At 45.2% G+C, this 18,355-nt stretch overlaps 1 protein-coding gene across 2 annotated transcripts in view; it reads left to right on the top strand.

Annotated features, from left to right (window-relative positions):
* The window catches only part of WWC1 (WW and C2 domain containing 1), a 164,137-nt gene that overhangs the window by 129,369 nt on the left and 16,413 nt on the right, over nucleotides 1-18,355 (top strand). For both annotated transcript variants that reach the window (XM_037799533.1, XM_037799534.1), the window contains 6 exons: nucleotides 2,968-3,076; nucleotides 3,556-3,636; nucleotides 4,269-4,355; nucleotides 5,583-5,775; nucleotides 12,763-12,915; nucleotides 15,174-15,265. In XM_037799533.1, coding sequence (XP_037655461.1) covers nucleotides 2,968-3,076; nucleotides 3,556-3,636; nucleotides 4,269-4,355; nucleotides 5,583-5,775; nucleotides 12,763-12,915; nucleotides 15,174-15,265 — 715 coding nt within the window. The remainder of the gene's footprint in view (nucleotides 1-2,967; nucleotides 3,077-3,555; nucleotides 3,637-4,268; nucleotides 4,356-5,582; nucleotides 5,776-12,762; nucleotides 12,916-15,173; nucleotides 15,266-18,355) is intronic.

Raw genomic sequence — 18,355 nt, 5'->3', positions numbered from 1 at the left:
CTTTTATGTTGAGGGTGGGTCTGCTGGTTCAGATCAGTTCATGAAGGATGGTGCCATTTGTGCTGAGAGGCTTGAACACTGAGAAGGAGCCAGCCTTGTGCAAAGCTGGAAAAAGAGTTTTCCCAGCAGTGGGAACAACAAGAATAAAATCTCTGAGGCAGGAGCAATGGACTAAAAGAGGGGCTAGATGCCAGGAGTTAGAGGTAGGGAGTCACCAAACAAGGCTGCAGAATGAGGCAAAGTCATGGAAGAGCTGGTGGGCCAGGCTAAGGAGTGTGGATTTTCTAATTGCAGCTGGGACCCATGTGAGTGTTTGAAGAAAGAGAATGATATGATCTGACTCACATTCTGTATGGGGTGAAAAAACATTCTGGTGTGTTTGAGATTTGAGTTGAAATCTTCAGAATTGAAAATGATGTTGATGTTGACCACTAGGTTGACTAAGGGGAAAGCTCTCCATCTTTAGAAACACTCCAAAAATAAATCATAGTAGTTACTAGATATTGGGGGTGCACGATGTGTTAAGCAATGTGCTAGGTGCTTTAGAAGTGAGATAAGTTACTTCTATTATGCTCATTTCACAGATGAAGAAACAGGTTTGGGGAGGTGACACACTTGCTGTAGGTCACCCAGCCAGCAAGGGGGGAAGCAAGGATTAGAACCTGGGTCTTTCTGACTCAAGAACCCAATCCCTTCTGGGATGCCAGGCCGCTCAGTGCGTTCATTCCTGAGATTCTCTGCATACTTGCAAACCCCTCCTAGCCCATCTGGCCCTGGGGAGAGCAGGTCAGGACTGAGTGCCAGGTGAGCTCACCTGAAGCTCCTTGGCCTTCCTGCCACCTATGAGAACAACAGCAGCAGCTATGATTTATTCCATATATGTGTACAAAATGCATGTAGCATTACACATATTAACTCATTTAAGCCTCAGAACAACCCTGTGAGGTGGGTGCTTTTATCCTACAGTTGAAAAAAGTGAGGCACAGATTGGCTATTGGATGTTGGGGTTGGTAGCACCATATTGTGAATGTAATTAATACTCCTGCATTGTACACTTGAAAGCAGTTAAAATGGGAGATTCTGAGTTGTGTATATGTTACTACAATAAAATTTAAAAAAAAAAAAAAAATCAAGGCACAGAGAGGTTAAATGACTTACCCAAGATCAGTCCCATAGCTCAGAAGTGGCAGAGCCAGGATTGACACCAGGCAGCCTGGCCGAGATCCGCACTCTAACCTGTGCCAGGTTCTGTCTGCAAAGGCCTCCTGGTCTTGGCTCCCTGTGGAGTCAGCTAGAAGCATCCTGGCCCAGCTTAGCCTTAAGGCTCCAGGAGTGGGCAGGAGTCTTGCTGCAGTGCCCAGAATTATCTGTTTGTGCACAAGGGCCAGAAGGAGGAAGGAGAAATTAATTAAAGGCACTGCTGGATGAGTGCCAGCAATTTCCTAAGATGAGGAACCAGGGAGAGACCTGGTGTTCCCTCATCAGGAAGGGAATCTATGGCTTGCTGAGTGTTCTCCAACAAAAATAAAAACAGGCTTCCTACTACAGCAGGTGGCAAACTTCAGAAAATTGTTCCCTGGAGAGAAGGGGTGCCGGTAGAAAATCTAATGAGGTTCAGGAAGGCCTTGTGACGTTCATAACGCTCTATCAGTGTTAAGCCGAGTCAGGGACGCTCAGACCCCAGCCGAGTCTTGAAAGATGACTTCCCTCCCCCTTCTCCACAGTGTGTTTGGGGCTTGTGAGCCAGAAACAGAGCCTCGTGGGTCTGAGAATAGCCTTCCCGTTATTCAATCTCCAGAAGTTTCCCTGCCAGTGAGCGAAGCCAGGCTGAGCTCAGACGTTAAGCAGGTTACGCGATTAGTGCCGCTGTTCAGTCAGCAGACGAATTAATCTCCTTAAGTGGTTTTGTTGGAGCGGGGAGATGCATGGGTCTCAGGCGGGAGGTCTCCGGGGTCCTCAGCAGGCGTGGAACACAGGCTGGGAAAGTCACTCCCCTGCGGCCAGCTGCTTTGCGTCCATGTCCTGGACTCCTGCCTTCTCCTAGGCTCACCTTTGTCCTCCCTCCCTTTGCCAGCCTGCCACTCCCCTGAGGGCTCTGTACACCTCCTTGCTGCCAGCCCCTCAGTCCTTTGTCTGTCCAGTGCCTGGCTCACAGCGCATGCTCAGAGGTGCTGACTGTGAGGTTGGGGGCCTGAATTTGGCCTTCTTACCACACAGAGGACAGGAACTGTCTTCATCTTTGCAGCTCTGAACCTGGCAGTGGGGGCTCACTGCCAGTGCTTATTATTTGGGGAAGGAAGGAATGTGTGTTTTTCTGAATGCCCAGTTAGGAGCTCCTGGTTAGACTTTCAGGGGCCTCAGTTAAGGGCCTGGAGTAAAGGAGCTGAAATAGAACAGGATAGCCAGGAGGGAGAGCAGGGGCTTAAATCCTTTCCTTTCTTCCCCTGGTACCTCTGGAGGTTCAGGGGCTGTTCTTTTGCCCCAGGTATGTAGGGATGGATCTAGAAAGCATCACCATAGTGATGGAGAGAGGAGTAGCAAGCAGTAAGGACAGTGGTAGTGGATTTTGCCAAGCACTTTCTCTGCACCAATCTCCATACTAAGACTTTACCTATGTCTCACATATAAATCAAGTCCCACAACCCTGTAAGATAAGTAGTATTATCCCCATTTTACAGATCAGAAATCTGAAGCTTAAAGAGGTTGAATCCGTTTCCCAGGTCATAAAGTGGTACACAATGGAGCTGAATTTGAACTTCAGCAGTTTAACTTCAGAGTTGGGGATGTTAATCACAAAATCGTACACTACCCCTCTATCACCTCAAAGCAAGGCAGGATCCTGTTTTAGAATTCAGAGAGGTTGGAATTTGGTGGGTCTGTTGTATGACTGAGGGTGGATAAAAAGTATATGTTGCAAAGACACCATCCTCGTTTCTGAACCCCATCTTTCCATCCTTCCTTTCCCAGCTGTGAATCCAGCCCAAAGGTATGGCCTGAAAGTGGCCTGCGTCTCAGCTGCTGTTTCTGATGAGTCGGTGGCTGGGGACAGTGGTGTGTACGAGGCTTCCATGCAGAGGTAGGGTCCCTGAGCCCTGGCTCCATCTGTGTCCCTGTTGACTGTGAGCCCTGAACATGCAGAGGGCAGGCCTGGGATTGCCTGGGCTTCAGCCCCCACAGGTGTGGAGAGGGACCCCCAGGAGGGCATTCCCAAGTAACCCCACCTCCCCCTGGCAGCCCTATTTGGGGCTGTGCTGAAGATGCAAATGGCACACTCATCCTGGGGCTGGGGATGCTTCAAATTCAGGAGAGTTTTAGTTCTGATAGCCATGAAAAAAGCCTGTGGCTGGGGGAGCAAGGATGAGAGGAAGGGAAGCCCCTTCAAGAGAGGGGTCCTGAGCAAGTGAGGAGGCAGGGCCCCAACGGGCACCAAGAGAGCCAAACTTTCCTCCTTGAGAATCCAACCACACCCTCCCAGAGAACCCTGCTTCTGGAAAATTACTTGGCCCTGGGCTGCTACAGGGAAGCCTGACTTCTCTCTCCCCTGTTGCCTTTCAGACCTGGTACTTCAGAAGTGGCTGCTTTTGACAGTGATGAATCAGAGGCAGTCGGTGCCACCCGGATTCAGATTGCCCTGAAGTAAGTGACAAGGAGGATGACGGGAGGGGAGCACTGTGTGCGGTATCCATTCTTCCTCCAGCCATTTACCAGCATTCACCTTCATGGCAGAACCAGTAGGACCTGCTGACAATTGTGGGCTACTAATAATGGAGTGCAGATTCTTTCCCCACCCCCCAGCTCCCCATTTTACAGATGAGAAAAGTGAGGTTTTGAAAGATCTTGTGACTTGCCCCAAGTCTGGTCAAAACCAGATCTGAGACTCCTGGTTGTCTATCTGTTGATTGTGGCTGCAGTTTTTGTCTTCTACCAGTTCCATCCACGTTTCAGGGATGGAAGTTGCCTGTGGGAGCTACAGCCCAGTTTTGGTCACTCACTAGACATGTTTTTATTTTCTTTTTTTTCTCTTGATGAGGGACCACCTCAATATCTCTTTCAATATGAATGAACTGCCATCATTTAGATATCAGGAAATTTCACACCAACTTTTGGTTCGTCCTTAAAAATTCAGGTGGCCAACCGCTTTGGGCCTACAGTCTTGCTTGGCAGCCCCCAGAGCGACCAACAGCCAGAGCTTGTGATTATTACAAAAGAGAGAGCAAGAGGTAAATTTTGTTACTAATAGGTGCTCCAAATGTTCCTTTTTGTTTTAGGTATGACGAGAAGAATAAGCAATTTGCAATATTAATCATCCAGCTGAGTAACCTTTCTGCTCTGTTGCTGCAACAAGACCAAAAAGTGTGAGTCTGTGGTGGAGTGGGCTGCATATTATCCCCTCACCCTCTGCCTGTCCTTGCTGGGGAACCCTCTCTCACTCTGTCCTGCTCTGACAACAAGCCCTGTAGCCCCACACTGGGTATTTAAGTGCGTGTTACCGTGATGCAAAAGATCAGAATTGTTCAAATGAATACGGGCACAAAGCTAACATGCCAGCTGTAGAGAGAAGCCCTCTAGACAGTTTCGATTCCTTCCTACCACGTTCCAGCACCAGGAGTGAGGTGGTGAGCAAAGCCTTCATGGACTCTGCCCTTGTGGACTTTAAGCCTCAGGAAGAATGGTCTTCTTTTGTCTGCTCTAAGCTCAAGTGTTCTGTGCAGAAAGAGGCAGATCTGTCGCTCTCAAAAGTTGATTCCAGTCACTGTGCTTCTCTTGGAAAGGTAGTGAGTGGGGATTTCCTTGAGGTTGCTAGTACAGCAGACACCCTCTCTGTCTGCAGGTTGGCCCTTCCCATTGTAGGCCAATTTAATGTTTTATTGCATCATCTGCCTATATGTTTTCACCTGAAACTAGACCATAAGGTTTGGGGGCAGCAACAAGAGCTTATATTCTCTGGTCTATACTCAGCCAGTCTCTGAGTTTGCAACATGTGGGAGGAAGCAAAGAAGAGAGAAATGCAGGCAGGCAGAAGGAAGACAATGATGGACACAAGTTGTTTTTAGTCTTTTGCGCTTACAAACGGGGCCAGAATGAGTAAACTTCTCCATCTCTTCGAGTGTCACTTGCACAGGGATATCTGTGGGATAGTGCTTAGAAGTGAGATGCCTGGGTCAAAGGGTAACTGCATCTGCAATTTTATTAGAACTGTCCAGTACCCCTCCTTAGAGGCGGTAGCATTCTGCACTCCTAATAGCAATGTAGGAGGGGTCTACACAGAATAGATTACTCATTGTTAACATGCTGCTTTGGACATCCTTCTGCACACAGAAGTTTGCATGTCATTGGCCCCAGGCTCCATGTGCTTTGAGATTCATGTGCTTTGAGATTGAAAGGATTTGGAGGACTTAGGGGAAAGAAGAGCACTGTGTTTTCCTTAGGGGCCCACTCTGCATCCCTACAGAAGGACTTGAGAAACACTATGAACTCTTGTCCACTGTTGTTTTCTTGGAGATTTTCAGTAGCTGTTTAGCCCAGCGCATCAGTCCCAGACCCAGGTTGACTCAAGCTCCTGTGTGTCTGCCTCCCTCTAGGAACATTCGCGTGGCTATCCTTCCTTGCTCTGAAAGCACCACCTGCCTGTTCCGGACCCGGCCCCTGGAAGCCTTGGACACCCTCGTGTTCAACGAGGTGTTCTGGGTGTCCATGTCCTACCTAGCCCTTCACCAGAAGACCTTAAGAGTCGACGTCTGTACCACCGACAGGAGCCATCTGGAGGAGTGCCTGGTGAATACTCTGTCTGTCTGTCTGTGTTGGTGTGTCCATCCATCCTTCTGGAGATTGGTCCATCCTGAGCTTCAGTGAGAAAGCGTGAAAGAGACCCAGGTTTTAGTGTCCGTGAAGCTCTTCTTGACTTCTAAGGAGAGACTCTTTCCACTGTGAGTCTGTGACTGTTCTCAGACTTACTGGGGCTGGTGGGTGGGGAGATTCTCTTGCCCAGAAGGAAGAATAATAGGCCTGAAAGTGCTTTTTCAACTGCCAGAACCTAGAAGATGATGGCCACAAACCACAGCTTTACTATACAGCATTAGAAATTCAACGCTAGCACAGAATAATGAGAATAGACAGGGATTGGAATCCCACTTTTACCACCTACTATATAGCTGGGTGACCTTGAGCAAGTTACCTTGCTTCATTATCCTTGGTTTTCTCTTCCACAAAATGAGAATGATAATACCTACCTCAGGCCCACTAGAAGAGTTGTTACAAGGACCAAGTGAGATAGTGCATGTGAAGCACCTACTCTCTTGTCTGACATGTAGTAGAGTCTCATTGAATGGTGTCATTGCAAGTCCCCTCCCTGAAAGAGAGCTGCCCCAAATCCCTTCTTACTCCAGTGGCAGGAGTTAGGATTGGAGAGGAAGGAGCCCTGGGTACCATTGTGTCCTGAGATAATCACACCCTTAGTGTCAGGCAAAGCCAAGTGTACATCCTGCCCTTCCACCCACGAAGGCTGTGGCAGACGTGGCTCAGCTTTCTCATCTGGAAAATGGGGATTGATAGCTAACTCAGGTGTTGTGATGTGCAGATGAGTTTTTAAAAAGTGGAGGACTTTGTCAACCCTTATGCCATTTAGATGTCAGTGATGAGTATTTTAAAGATAACTCAATTGTGGGCAGAGGAAACCTGTATATAATACCTAGAATGTAGCTCTGGCCACTTACCGATCTTTCCTGGGTGCCTATTATGCCCACCCCATATTGGGTGCCAAGGATACAGTGGGGAACCAAAAAGGGAAGGAGCCGAACTTCAATAGCTAACACATAAACAAATAGAGTTAAATGATTCATTGTGACAAGTTGCTGTGTTGGAAATGGATGGGCTAAGGTGACAGAGGACAATGTGGGAGATGTACAATGGAGGGAATCAGGGGCAGTGTCCACCCTCTGATCCTTCTCCCTGCCCCCATCTCAAGAAGTTGGGAGCATGGCACCCCCTCCCTTCTCAGCAGGCCAGTCTCCTTTCTCCTGGTATGAACCATGGGCCTCTTCCTCCAGTAGGGAATCTCCTTGCTTCCCACTCTGACCTGAATCTGCTTGTGCTATAAAACCCTTCTCTAACATAGGATCATGGGACCACATCCCTTGGAATGTCGGGATTGCAGCTGAGCCACAGCCTTACCCTTCCTGCCTGTGTCTCCTTACGCAGTGCTCTTCCATTCTTAGTCTGTGTCCTTATCTGTAAAATGAGGCAAATACTATCTGTCTCATAGGTGGCTGTGAGGATTAATGAGATATTAAAGCAATACTTCTCAAATTTTACCAGGCCCACGAGTCACCTGGAGCTCTTGTTAACATGCAGATTCTGATTCAGTGGAGAGGAGCCTGATGTTCTGTGTTTTTAACAAGAACCACGTGGTACCAACAGTGTTGATCCACAGACACACTTTGAGCAGCAAGAAGGCAAAGCAACAAAGTGTGCACACACTAATGCTCAATGGATCTCCATGCCCATCCCTTTCCTCTTTAACTGGAGTACATGACAGCATCATTGCCATTTGTGGTGGTGGTGTTTTCAAGAATAATGCAATAGCAAGCAATGACTGGATGCAATTTATGTGCCAGAATTGAGCCTAGCTCCTTCCATGTATTATCTCTAAGGCTCCTCACTGCAGTTTTATCAAGTAGGTCCTATTATACCCATGAAGAAAACGAGGCACAGAAAGGTGAAAGAACTTTCCCAGGATCACACATTAGAAAGCGGTGGAAGCAGTGTAAGAACCGAAGCCAGTCATATCACTTAAAGCCCTCCATGTTTTCTCTTTGCTAGAACACTCTTTGGGGGCCCACAGGGGTCTCAGTGCACACCCAGGTGACAGGGTGACTTGAAGGGTCTGGCCAGCAACTTCTCTAAACCCCAGCTCCTCCGTGAAGCATTTCCTCAGCCCTGGGGATTCCTAAATGAGAAGAGAGGCAATCCTATTTTCTTCTCCTAATTGGATGCCTTTTATGCTTCCTTCCTAATTGAAGTCTGGCCATTGCTGGTTGCCATGGCAGCAGCCAAAGCACGCATCTCACTGTGGCTTGTCTCCATCTGTGGCCAATGGGAAGCCTACTCTCCCAAATCCTGTGGGGATGTGGAGTGTCAGCCAGTCATGTTTTAGTGGCTGGAGGAGGAGAGGAAGTGAGACAGGAGGAGAAAGGGCTTGTTTGATCCCACGCAGAGGGTCCCTTGCACTGCTGGGCTTGTGGAGCCCCTTTTCTATTTTAAACCTTTAGTCAGCTGGGCAATACCAGTAGTACCCATGAGCCATCTTTATGTGTCCAGTACTGGGCTCAGAGCTTTGCAATATCTCATTTAATCCTTGTGGCAGCTTAAGAAAGCAAGACGAGTGTTACCTCCATCTTAGGGGTCAAAGCCCAGACAAGCTAAGTGATTTGCCCAGGCCGTCCAGCTGGTAAGCGGAGAAGCCTGGATTTGGACAGTGATTCCAGCTTCCTTTCATGCAGCCACTGCACTATCCTAGCTCACAGGGGTTACTGTGAGCTCTCTCATGTCCTCAGACCTGGGTTATGGGGTGTGGGGGAATATGTAGACGAACTTCCCCAATATCACAGGCAATAGTCCTACCAGACTATTTTGAGCACAGCGTAACAAGGGGCACTGGCTTTCCAGCCAGGCCTTGTTGCCTACTACCCAGCTGCTAAGCTCACACCGTCCATTTCACATTCCACTAAGGCAAGTCACTTCCCAGGCCCAACTTATATTCCATAGTTCATCATCATAACAGCTCCCTTGCCCCTTTTCTCACCAGCAAAACTACCACCCAGTCCAAGTGAATTCTCTACCTCCTCTCTACCCATGCATCTGGGGAGGACACACACACGACTGCCCTATATTGTCTCATTGGAAAATCATGGTTATTTAACCTCAAATGCTGCCCAGTGATTAGACCCTGTTTCCCTAGACCACTGCCTTTTCCACTTGGCAAAATGACTAATTCACATCGTCTCCTCTCATCAAACTGCTAGCAATTCTTCCCCCGTAATTAGTTTCCATGGGTGGCATTGCTTCTCTCTCAGGGAGAGAATAGATGGAACCAGAAGCAAGTTCCCACAAACACTGTCCCCCTGTTGCTAAGGATGGGCCCTCCATGCTTTAAACTAAGGCCGGCCCCTCCATCCTTACCACTCCAATTGTTATGCTCCTGTCCTTTTGTCTATCTGCAATTTCCTACTCCACTCCCTTGACTGGATTTGGCCCATCAATGTGCCAACATGCTGTTATTTCTCCACTTCATTTTCACCTCCAGCTGCTCCATTGTTTCTTTCCTTTTCCTTGTAACAAAACCTGATAGAGGTGTTCACATGCTCTCTGCACCGCATTCCAAGTGGGCTTTTGTCCCCATCACTCCACTGAAAATGTGCTCATCAGGGTCCTCAGAGATACTTCTTATTGCTAAATACAGTGGTCAGTTCTCCGTCCCCATCTTTCTTGACCTGCCAACTGCCTTTGGCACAGTTGCTTACTCCATCTTCCTTGACACCCTCTGTCCTTACTTGGCTTCCTGGTCACCTTGCTCTCCTAGCTTTCTTACCACATCACTGGTATCTCTCTGCTCTGCTGACTCTTCCTCATTGCCTTGACTTCAGTCCTTAGTCCTCTCCCTTTTCTAGTTGCTTTCACCCCCTCAGCCAATCTCATAGACTCATGTACCTAGCTGCCTATTTGACATCTCCTCTTCCATATCTACTAGGCATCTCAAACTAGCCTGTCTCTGATTTTCCTTCTGGTCGTTACTTTCTCAGCAGACAACAACCCTGTTCTTCATTGCTCCTTCTCTCACATGCCATATCCATTTCTTCCAAAGATACGCAGACTCCAGTCACTTTTCACCACTTCCACTGACCCAATCCACTATCACCTCTTACCTGGATTACTGCAATAATTTCCTAATTGGTCTCCCTGCCTCCCTTCATCTCTTTTCAGCACATCAGCTAAAGGGATCCTTTATTAAGACATAAATCAGTGCTTGCCACTCCTCTGATTGAAACTTTATAGTGGCTTGATATCATCTAGAGTCCGTCCTCAGTCCTTTGGGCTCCTAGACCCTACAAGAACTGGCCTCTTGTTATCTCTTGGATTTCATCTCCAAAACTCTTCCTCCAGCCTCCTTGCGTTCCTTGAACACCCCAGGCTTGCTCCCTACTCAAGGCCTTTGCACTTGCTGTCTCTTTGACCAGAGTCCCCTCCTCCTACATATGAATGGGCAAACGTGCACTCCTTCACCTTATTCTGGGCTTGACCCAAATGTCACCTTCTCTGTGAGGTTTTTCCTCTCCCTTATTGAAAACCAGATCCCCTCCGCACTCCCTTCCCCCCACCTATCCCCTTTCCCTGTGTTATGTTTCTCTATATCACTTTTCATCATCCTACATTCCACTGTATCTTACAGATTTTAGGGCTAACATTTTATCATCTCTGAAATCATGATGCAATTTACACTAGATGGCAGGTCATAGTTTAACTGGCTACTTCTTTCTTAGGGGTGCTAAAAATAGTAAACTTTATAATTGATGGCTTCTTAGAGTCAATGAAACACAAAGTATAGTTGGCTTACTGATTTGCTTTTCTGATTCCTCCAGCCTCTAATGTAAGTTCATGGGGGCAGGATTTTATATCTGCCTTAACCCCTGTCATATCCCCACCAGCACCACACTGCCTGGCACATAGAGGGTACTCAGGAAATTTATGTTTGTTGAATAAATGAATGAATGAATGAATGAATACATAAATGCCCTCAAAGTGCATCCCCTTTTGTAGATGATATTCACATGCAGCAGCCAGCCCCAAAAAGACAGTGTATGTTGTTGGAATTAATACTAATCTGGTGGAGGTGTCACCCCTCAAAGCTGTGATCATGTCCCCTCCCCTTTGCACTTCAAACATAACCTGCCATTTCCAATGTATTTGTTTATCTTCCCCCAGGGAACTGTGAGTCCTTGGGGGCAAAATCATGTCTTAAATGTTTCTGTAGCTCCAGTATCTGAGAGGAGCTCCAGGAATATTTACTGAATGAATAAATTAATAATAAACACATATTTATGTATATTTTACATTTATTCCAGGTGCCTAAAATGTGCCAGGCACTTTAATACTGGAATTGACTATAGTCCTCAAAACAGCCAGGAAGAGTTATTTCCCCCATCCTCCAGGTGAGGAACCTGGTGCTGAACAAGTGAAGTGGCAGAGCCATGTTTCCTCCACCTGCCCACCTCTGTTCTCCCAGAAATTACCTTTAGCTGCCCAGACTTAGCACAGTCTATGCCCTGCTCCGGTTCATCCTGATAGAAAGAAAAACCAGAAGAAAGGATCCCCGGAGGATGGAAGGGTGCTCTTCTCCCTCATGGGTGCCGTCCTGAGCCTTTGCCCAGCTGTCAGCCCACCTGGCAATCTGGCTGTTTGTATTTCTCCCACCCACTGACACAGCCAACTGGTGTTTGGGGAAAGTAAAGGAGTGAAACACCAAACCTGATCATGGCTCTTCAAGGACATAGCAAAACAATAAACCTCTGAGGAAACGTAAAAATTATTTCATGGTTATTTCCACTAAAAAAGTACAGTAAAAATAAAAATATTAAATCTCTTGCAATAAATCCTTTCTCTTTGAGAATATATTCAGTTGGTTACTTTGTTCCCATTTGTTTCCATCTTAAGGGTTGCATGTGCATGATTCAAGGAAAACTGTATAGACAGGTTTACTGAAGAGAGTTCCTGCTCCCCTGCTGTCCTCTCCTCCCCGATTCCAACACCTTCCCTATATAGATAAGACTTTGATTAGTTTCTTCACTGTCTTTCCAATATTTCTTGGTATAAATATGTGTATAAACCCATACATACACATATATAGTCTTGTCCCTACCTCCATTCCTTGTCCAAGAAATAGTATACTACATATATTCTGCTCTGCCTCATACTGTTTTTTCCCTTATTAACAATATATCTTGGACATCTCTCCATATCAGGACATGGAGCTCTTCCTTATTCTTTTGTATAGCTAAATAATATTACATTGTATGGAATACAATGCTAGATCTTTGAGGTTTTTTAGGTCCTTTGCTATTACAAAGAGAGTCAGAAGGAATAATCTTGTTCATGGGTCATTTTGTACTATGTTTGTGTACCTGTGGGATAGACACCTACAAGTAGGATTCCTGGATCAAAGGGTACAATGCATTCGTAATTTTGCTAGATATTGCCAAATTCCTCCCATAGGGTTTCTGCCCTTTTGCAAGATAAAGAGACATTCTCCACTGCCTTACCAAAAGAGTATGTTGTTAAATTTTCGGAAATTTGAAAATGTAGTATAGAAATGATGTATCAGTGTGGTTTTTATTTCTCTTATTATGAATGAGGTTGAGCAGTTTTTCATCTCACTTGCAATGATTTCCTTGGGAGATTGTCAGCTCCAAGAAGGAGGGACCATGTCCTCTTTATCACTTATCCCCAGTACCTAGCACAGAACCTAGTGCTCAATATGATTAACACAGGATAGGTATTCAATAAAGATTTGATGAATGAGTAAACCAGTGAACAAATAAGCAAGTGAGAGAATGAGCAAGTTGTTGGTGATGGTCAGTAACCAGCCCTTTCTTTCTCCCAGGAACCTTTCATCCCCCCTAGAGTGGTGTTTTTCATTCATCCCCAGGAGCCACTTCCTCCAAACATCTTATCTTTCCCTGCTGATACTCTTCCTTTTCCCATCCTCAACAGGGGGGCGCCCAGATCAGCTTGGCTGAGGTCTGCCGGACTGGGGAGAGGTCGACCCGCTGGTACAATCTCCTGAGCTACAAATACTTGAAGAAACAGAGCAGGGAACCCAAGCCAGTGGAAGCCAGTGGCCCCACCCCAGAGCCTGAAAGCACGGTAAGCTGGGATGCAGGTCTGCACGATCTTCCTACACACCCAGCCCCTGGATGGATGGAACAGCAGGCAAAGCTTCTCCCAGAATGGGAGATGGTTGGGCCTCAGAGGTGGTGATCATGTATTAAAGAGCAGTAGAGGGGAGGAGACAGGGAAAAAAGAGGACAGGAGGTCTCTGCTAAAGGACAAGTAGCGCCCCATATGCACTTTGCTCCCTTCTGCATTTATGCCTTCCCTTTCTGTACTTTGCTTAATAGGTTTGGGCTTTATACTTAATATACCCTGCCTGGTGAAAACCTTAATTCATTTTTTTAAATGAAATGGAGAAGGAAAGAGCAGCCTGTGGAAGGTAGAAAATTAACCTGTATTGAGAGCCACTGTGCAAGGTACAAAGTAGAGGCCTTATAAAGGAGGCAGCAGGGAAGGACCAGGCCTTAGCCCATGAGTTTATTAGTTGGGTGACAGGGTCAATCATTTCACCTCCCTGAGCCTCCATTCCATTTTTCATGTCTCATATGAGTCTAGAAGGTTATTATTGAAGCTCTAAAGAAATACATGTAAAGAGCACCTGATAAGTGCTCTTTTTATTACCTGGATTAATGGTTAACTGTTGTTGCCATTATTATTTTGAGTTACTTGAAAATATTACCTTTACCTATTTCGGGTTTTAAAAATATGCATATTGTTTTCATTGGGGGTGCTGTGCATTTTAGCCTATTTAAAATATCCTTAAACTGTTTCCTGCACTTGGATAACCCACATCTGCTGGCCAAGTAGACTGGCCATATCTCAGCTGAGCAGTGAAGTCACCTTTGAATTTACAGTATCAGAACACGTGGGGGTCCTAATGCCTGGATCATGACCACACTGAAAAGCCAATTGGAGAGCGTTTGGATTCAGGTTGTCTCTGTAATTCTCTGTAGTACTTCTTCCCTTTTTCAGTTCTTGGTAACTTTGGACATTCACTGCCCAGAATTTTAGTGGAGGGAATGGGTTTGATCATATGGGTGCTGATAAAGGTAAAAGACGAAGGTAAAAATTAAGTCTATTATTTTTTCTCTTCCTCCCCTTTTCCTCCTCCTCCTTTCTTCTGTTTCTTCTTAATCATCATCTTTTTCTGGACTTCCTTTTGTGTTAGGCACTGTCCTTTTTATTATGTACAGTTTACTGAGACTCAGAAAGTTTAACCAAATTACTTGAACGCATACATCTAATAAACAACAAAGCTAGGTCTCAAACTTAGGTCTCTTTCACTCCAAAAAGGAGACCACAAGCAGTCAAAGCTGACAAAGCTCATAACAAAAGACTCCTCTATTTTCTAGCACATGGCCTTAGGTAAGTAACATCAACCCTAGGGACCTAACTTTCCTCATTCCTATTCCTAGAGGATATAATAATAATAATCCCTAATTATCAGAATGGTTTTAAAGATTAGATAAAATGCTACACAGTTATCTATCTGGTGCCATGTCTAGAATATTACAGGCTTTCAGTTTATTTTACTTCCCTCTTTCCTTCCCCAAAAGAAAATTTCAGGAATTATCTAGGTTCTGGCCTACACTCCCATGGATAATTGCAAGAGTACCATGTGCTTAGAAAACCACAGGAACTGGTCTTTGCTCTACTCTTAGCTGCCATTTACTAAGGGCCAATTAAGTGCCAGGTGCTCTTCTTGATCCCTTTTACGTATATTCTCAATTAATCTTTATAACAACCCTGTGTAGAAGTTATCTGAGGAAACTCAGTCTTGGAGAGGTTTAATAATGTCCTCATGTCATACAGACTTCCCCACTGCAAGCACCTTGCAGTACAGATGTTCTTCCTCCAGGAATTCTTTCTTAAATGCAATCCACAAGCTGGTTTTGCTATTGCTCCTCTGTTTCTATACCCAGTATTTACCTCTTTCTCATAGTCCTTCTCACATTGTTTTGTTATTGATGGCTTGTGTATTGGTCACCCTGACTACACTAAGATCTCCTTATAGCCAGAGACCTCTAATTCTGTTTCAACTTAATTTTTGCTGAAACTCAGCTGAGTAGGTCTACACATACAGGGGTTATTCTCTGGAGAAATGCCAGTTTGTAGAACTAAGGACTGTATTTCTAATTTATAAGTGACCTAGGACAAGACACTTAACGACTCTGGTCTTCTGTTCCACCCTCAGTTCACTGGGAGAGTCACAGCTCTGAGAAGCTGTGATTCCTGCCAGGTAGTGCAAGGTCCATGTGTACCAGGTGAACCCACAGCCATTGTCTCTGCAGGATGCTGTGTCTGCTCTATTGGAACAGACAGCAGTGGAGCTGGAGAAGAGGCAGGAGGGAAGGAGCAGCATGCAGACCCTGGAAGACAGCTGGTGAGTGAGAGCTCCCTTGGTCCAGGGTTGAGATCCCCGAACACCAGGGCAGTCAAGAAAAGGGTTCCTCTGGGAAACAACCTCTCTCCTCATGGTTCAGGCAGTATAACCTGGTACAATAGTTCCCAAAATCCCTTCCCAATTTGTCACATTGTGTTCCATACATCACTTTATTTCATACCTAATGTGTGTTACTGTTTGTCTTGATGCACTTACATTTATCTTGGTAAAGAAAAAATTTTTCAAGTAACTTTATATTACTGTAAATGGAAAATACATATAGTTTGCTATAAATTGAAGTTGCATGAGTAAGGACTTGTATTTGACTGCTGGGAACAGAAAGCAAAAAGAGCAGATTAAATAAGATAGAAATTTATTTCTCTCTTACGTAAAAGGAAGAAGGGTGAATAATATTCCATTGTGTGTATGTATGTATGTAATACATATACCATATTTTGTTTATCCATTTATCTGTTAATGTACACTTGGGTTTTTCCCACCTGTTGGCTATTGTTAACAATGCTGCCATGAACATTCATGTAGAGGTATCTATTTGAGTCCCTGTTTTCAATTTTTTTGGTGTATATACCTAGGAGTATAATTACTGGGGAGACAATCTGAGGCTCAATTGGCAGTTCCCTGGTGTTACTGGGAACCCAGCCTCTTTCTCTCTTTCTGCTTTGCTGTCCCTTCTGTGGGACTTCAATAATCAGGGCTGTTCTATAGCCCAAGGGGGCTTCTGGATCACCAGCCATCAGATCCACCAGGCATCAGGAAAGAGGGAAAAAGGGTGTGCCTGTATGCCTTTTAACCAAGGAGCATTGCTGAAAGTCTGACCTAGCAACTTCTGCTTGCTTTTCAGTGGGCAAGGTTAGCCACGTGACCTACCTAATGGCACAGGAGACTAGGAAATGAGGTCTGTTAGTTGGGTACATAAATCAGGGTTGTTTACTAGGGAAGAAAGTGGGAATGGATATTGGGTAGGCCATGAGCCAAGTATGTCTCACAAATATAACAATGGAAAATTAAATGTAATGTAAACAAAACAATATTAATATAAAGTCTAGCTAGCTATATTGCTTGCTTTAAGCCTGGGGTCTTCTCTCCCTTTGTTAAAAAAGATTAGCACATGTTTCCACAATGTTAAAGATATGCCACTGCCAAAGAGAAACTTCTTCCTTGATGTAATCAGAAGGTTTGAAAGAGAATTGAAAGGGGAACAGGTTTCTCACTGTGCGATGCAATGCCATTTAATTTCTTGTATATCAACAAAGACATTTTAGTACATACTTTAGGAAACATTGATGTAGAATGGGGTTCAAATGCTTGCTTCATTTTTTGTGTAACCTGAGGCAAAGCTTTTTTTAACTTTTAACTGAAGTGTCACATACATACAGAAAAGTTCACCCAAGTGTACAGCTCAGTGAATTTTCAGAAACCAAACTACCCATGTAACCAGCACCCAAATCAGGAAACAAAGCATTACAGCACTCTGGAAGCACACACCAGGCTCCCCTCTAGTCACTGTCCTGATCTTCCAATTTAGGCAAGTCACTCTCACCTTCTCTGAGCCTCAGCTGGCAAATGGAGAAATACTAACTCTGTAATAAAGTGCCAGGCACATAATAGACACTCAATAAATGGTAGAAATTATTATTAGGAAAAAGAGAAGGAACACTGCCAACTACCAACTGGAAAGTGAGAGGGTGAATCCCATCTTGGAAATGGCTACACCCTGAGAACCTTGCCATGTGGGAGGATGTATGGATTGGGCTTAAGTGCTTGTGCTTTGACATAAGACAGATGTGGATTCAGAGTCTAGCTCAGCAAACATACTATGAGATCTTAGGTCTGGGTGTGGCCTTAGCATCGGTATGTTTTAAAAGCTCCTGAGGTGATTCTTATATGCAGCCTGGGCTGAAGACCATTGCTGTAAATCTCTGTTTTCTCATTTGTGAAATAAAGATTTTTTTTTTTTTAAAGCCACTGCATGGTGAGGTATTTTGTGGCTTCAATAAAATTATGCATGATAATGACTTAACATAGACCCTGACACATACAAGCACTCAATCTTCTCTGTCATTGTTCTGTTACAGCACTAAATTTGTATATTTGGTCTCAGAAGGAGTCCTCCCCTATCTTTTATTCCAGGGTTGGCAAACATTTCTCTAAAGAGCCAGATAGTAAATATTCCCTGCTTGGCGGGTCATACTCAACTCTGCTATTGTTGTGAGAAAACAGCCATAGATGCTATGTAAATGAAGGACCGTGTAAGCGTTCCAGTGAAGCTTTATTTATGGGCATTGAAGTTTGAATTTCATATAATTTGCACATGTTGTGAAAAATCATTCTCCTTTTGATTTTTTTTCCATCCATTTAAAAATTTCTAAAAACCATTCACAGCTCATGGACCATCCCAAAACCAGTAGCATGTTTAATAGCTCTTTTAGTGGCTCTTGAGCTGTAGTTCGCTGCCTTCTGTTTTACTCTGCTCCTTCACCCTTCCTCTGCTATGTTAAAGAGTAAGGCAAGATTCCTGGAATTTGTTTGTTTTAGGGTTCTCTCTTAAGTCATCTCAATTTCTCTCTCTTCTCTCCCGACCTCAATTTCTCTCTTCCTCTCTCCCTCTCTTCTGTCTCTTTCTCTGTCCTCCTGTCTCTCCCTCTCTCAGTCTCTCTGGCACACTGCTGTGCTGAGATGCCCTGTGACTCACACAGGCAAAGGTCTGATACTGAAAACAGGCCCAGGACCTGTCTTCCAAAACCCTGGCACAAGATCAGTACTTTCCGCCAAATTCCAAGCTTGTGTTGAGACTTTTCACGCCATCTCCTAGCAACCGCCTTCTGTTCTTTCTCCCTTTGTGGCCCCCTCTCTCCCCACCCCTTCCCATTCAAACTTCCCTAGACACTGATTTACAAAGAGGGCTGGGGATCCCGAAGCTACTATATCGGGGTAAATCCATCTGCACCGCCCACCCCCCCCACCCCCAACTAGACTGGAGGCTTCTTTCGGTCCTGAATACTAACTAGCCTTGCTGTGCCCACTCAGCTCCAGAGTCACGTGTTGAGGCCTGCAAAAGACTGGCCCTCT

This window comes from Choloepus didactylus, chromosome 11 (assembly GCF_015220235.1).
Source record: "Choloepus didactylus isolate mChoDid1 chromosome 11, mChoDid1.pri, whole genome shotgun sequence".
Lineage (NCBI taxonomy): Eukaryota > Metazoa > Chordata > Mammalia > Pilosa > Megalonychidae > Choloepus > Choloepus didactylus.
Note: the sequence above shows the minus strand (reverse complement) of the source record. Positions and strands in the feature narration are given on the sequence as shown.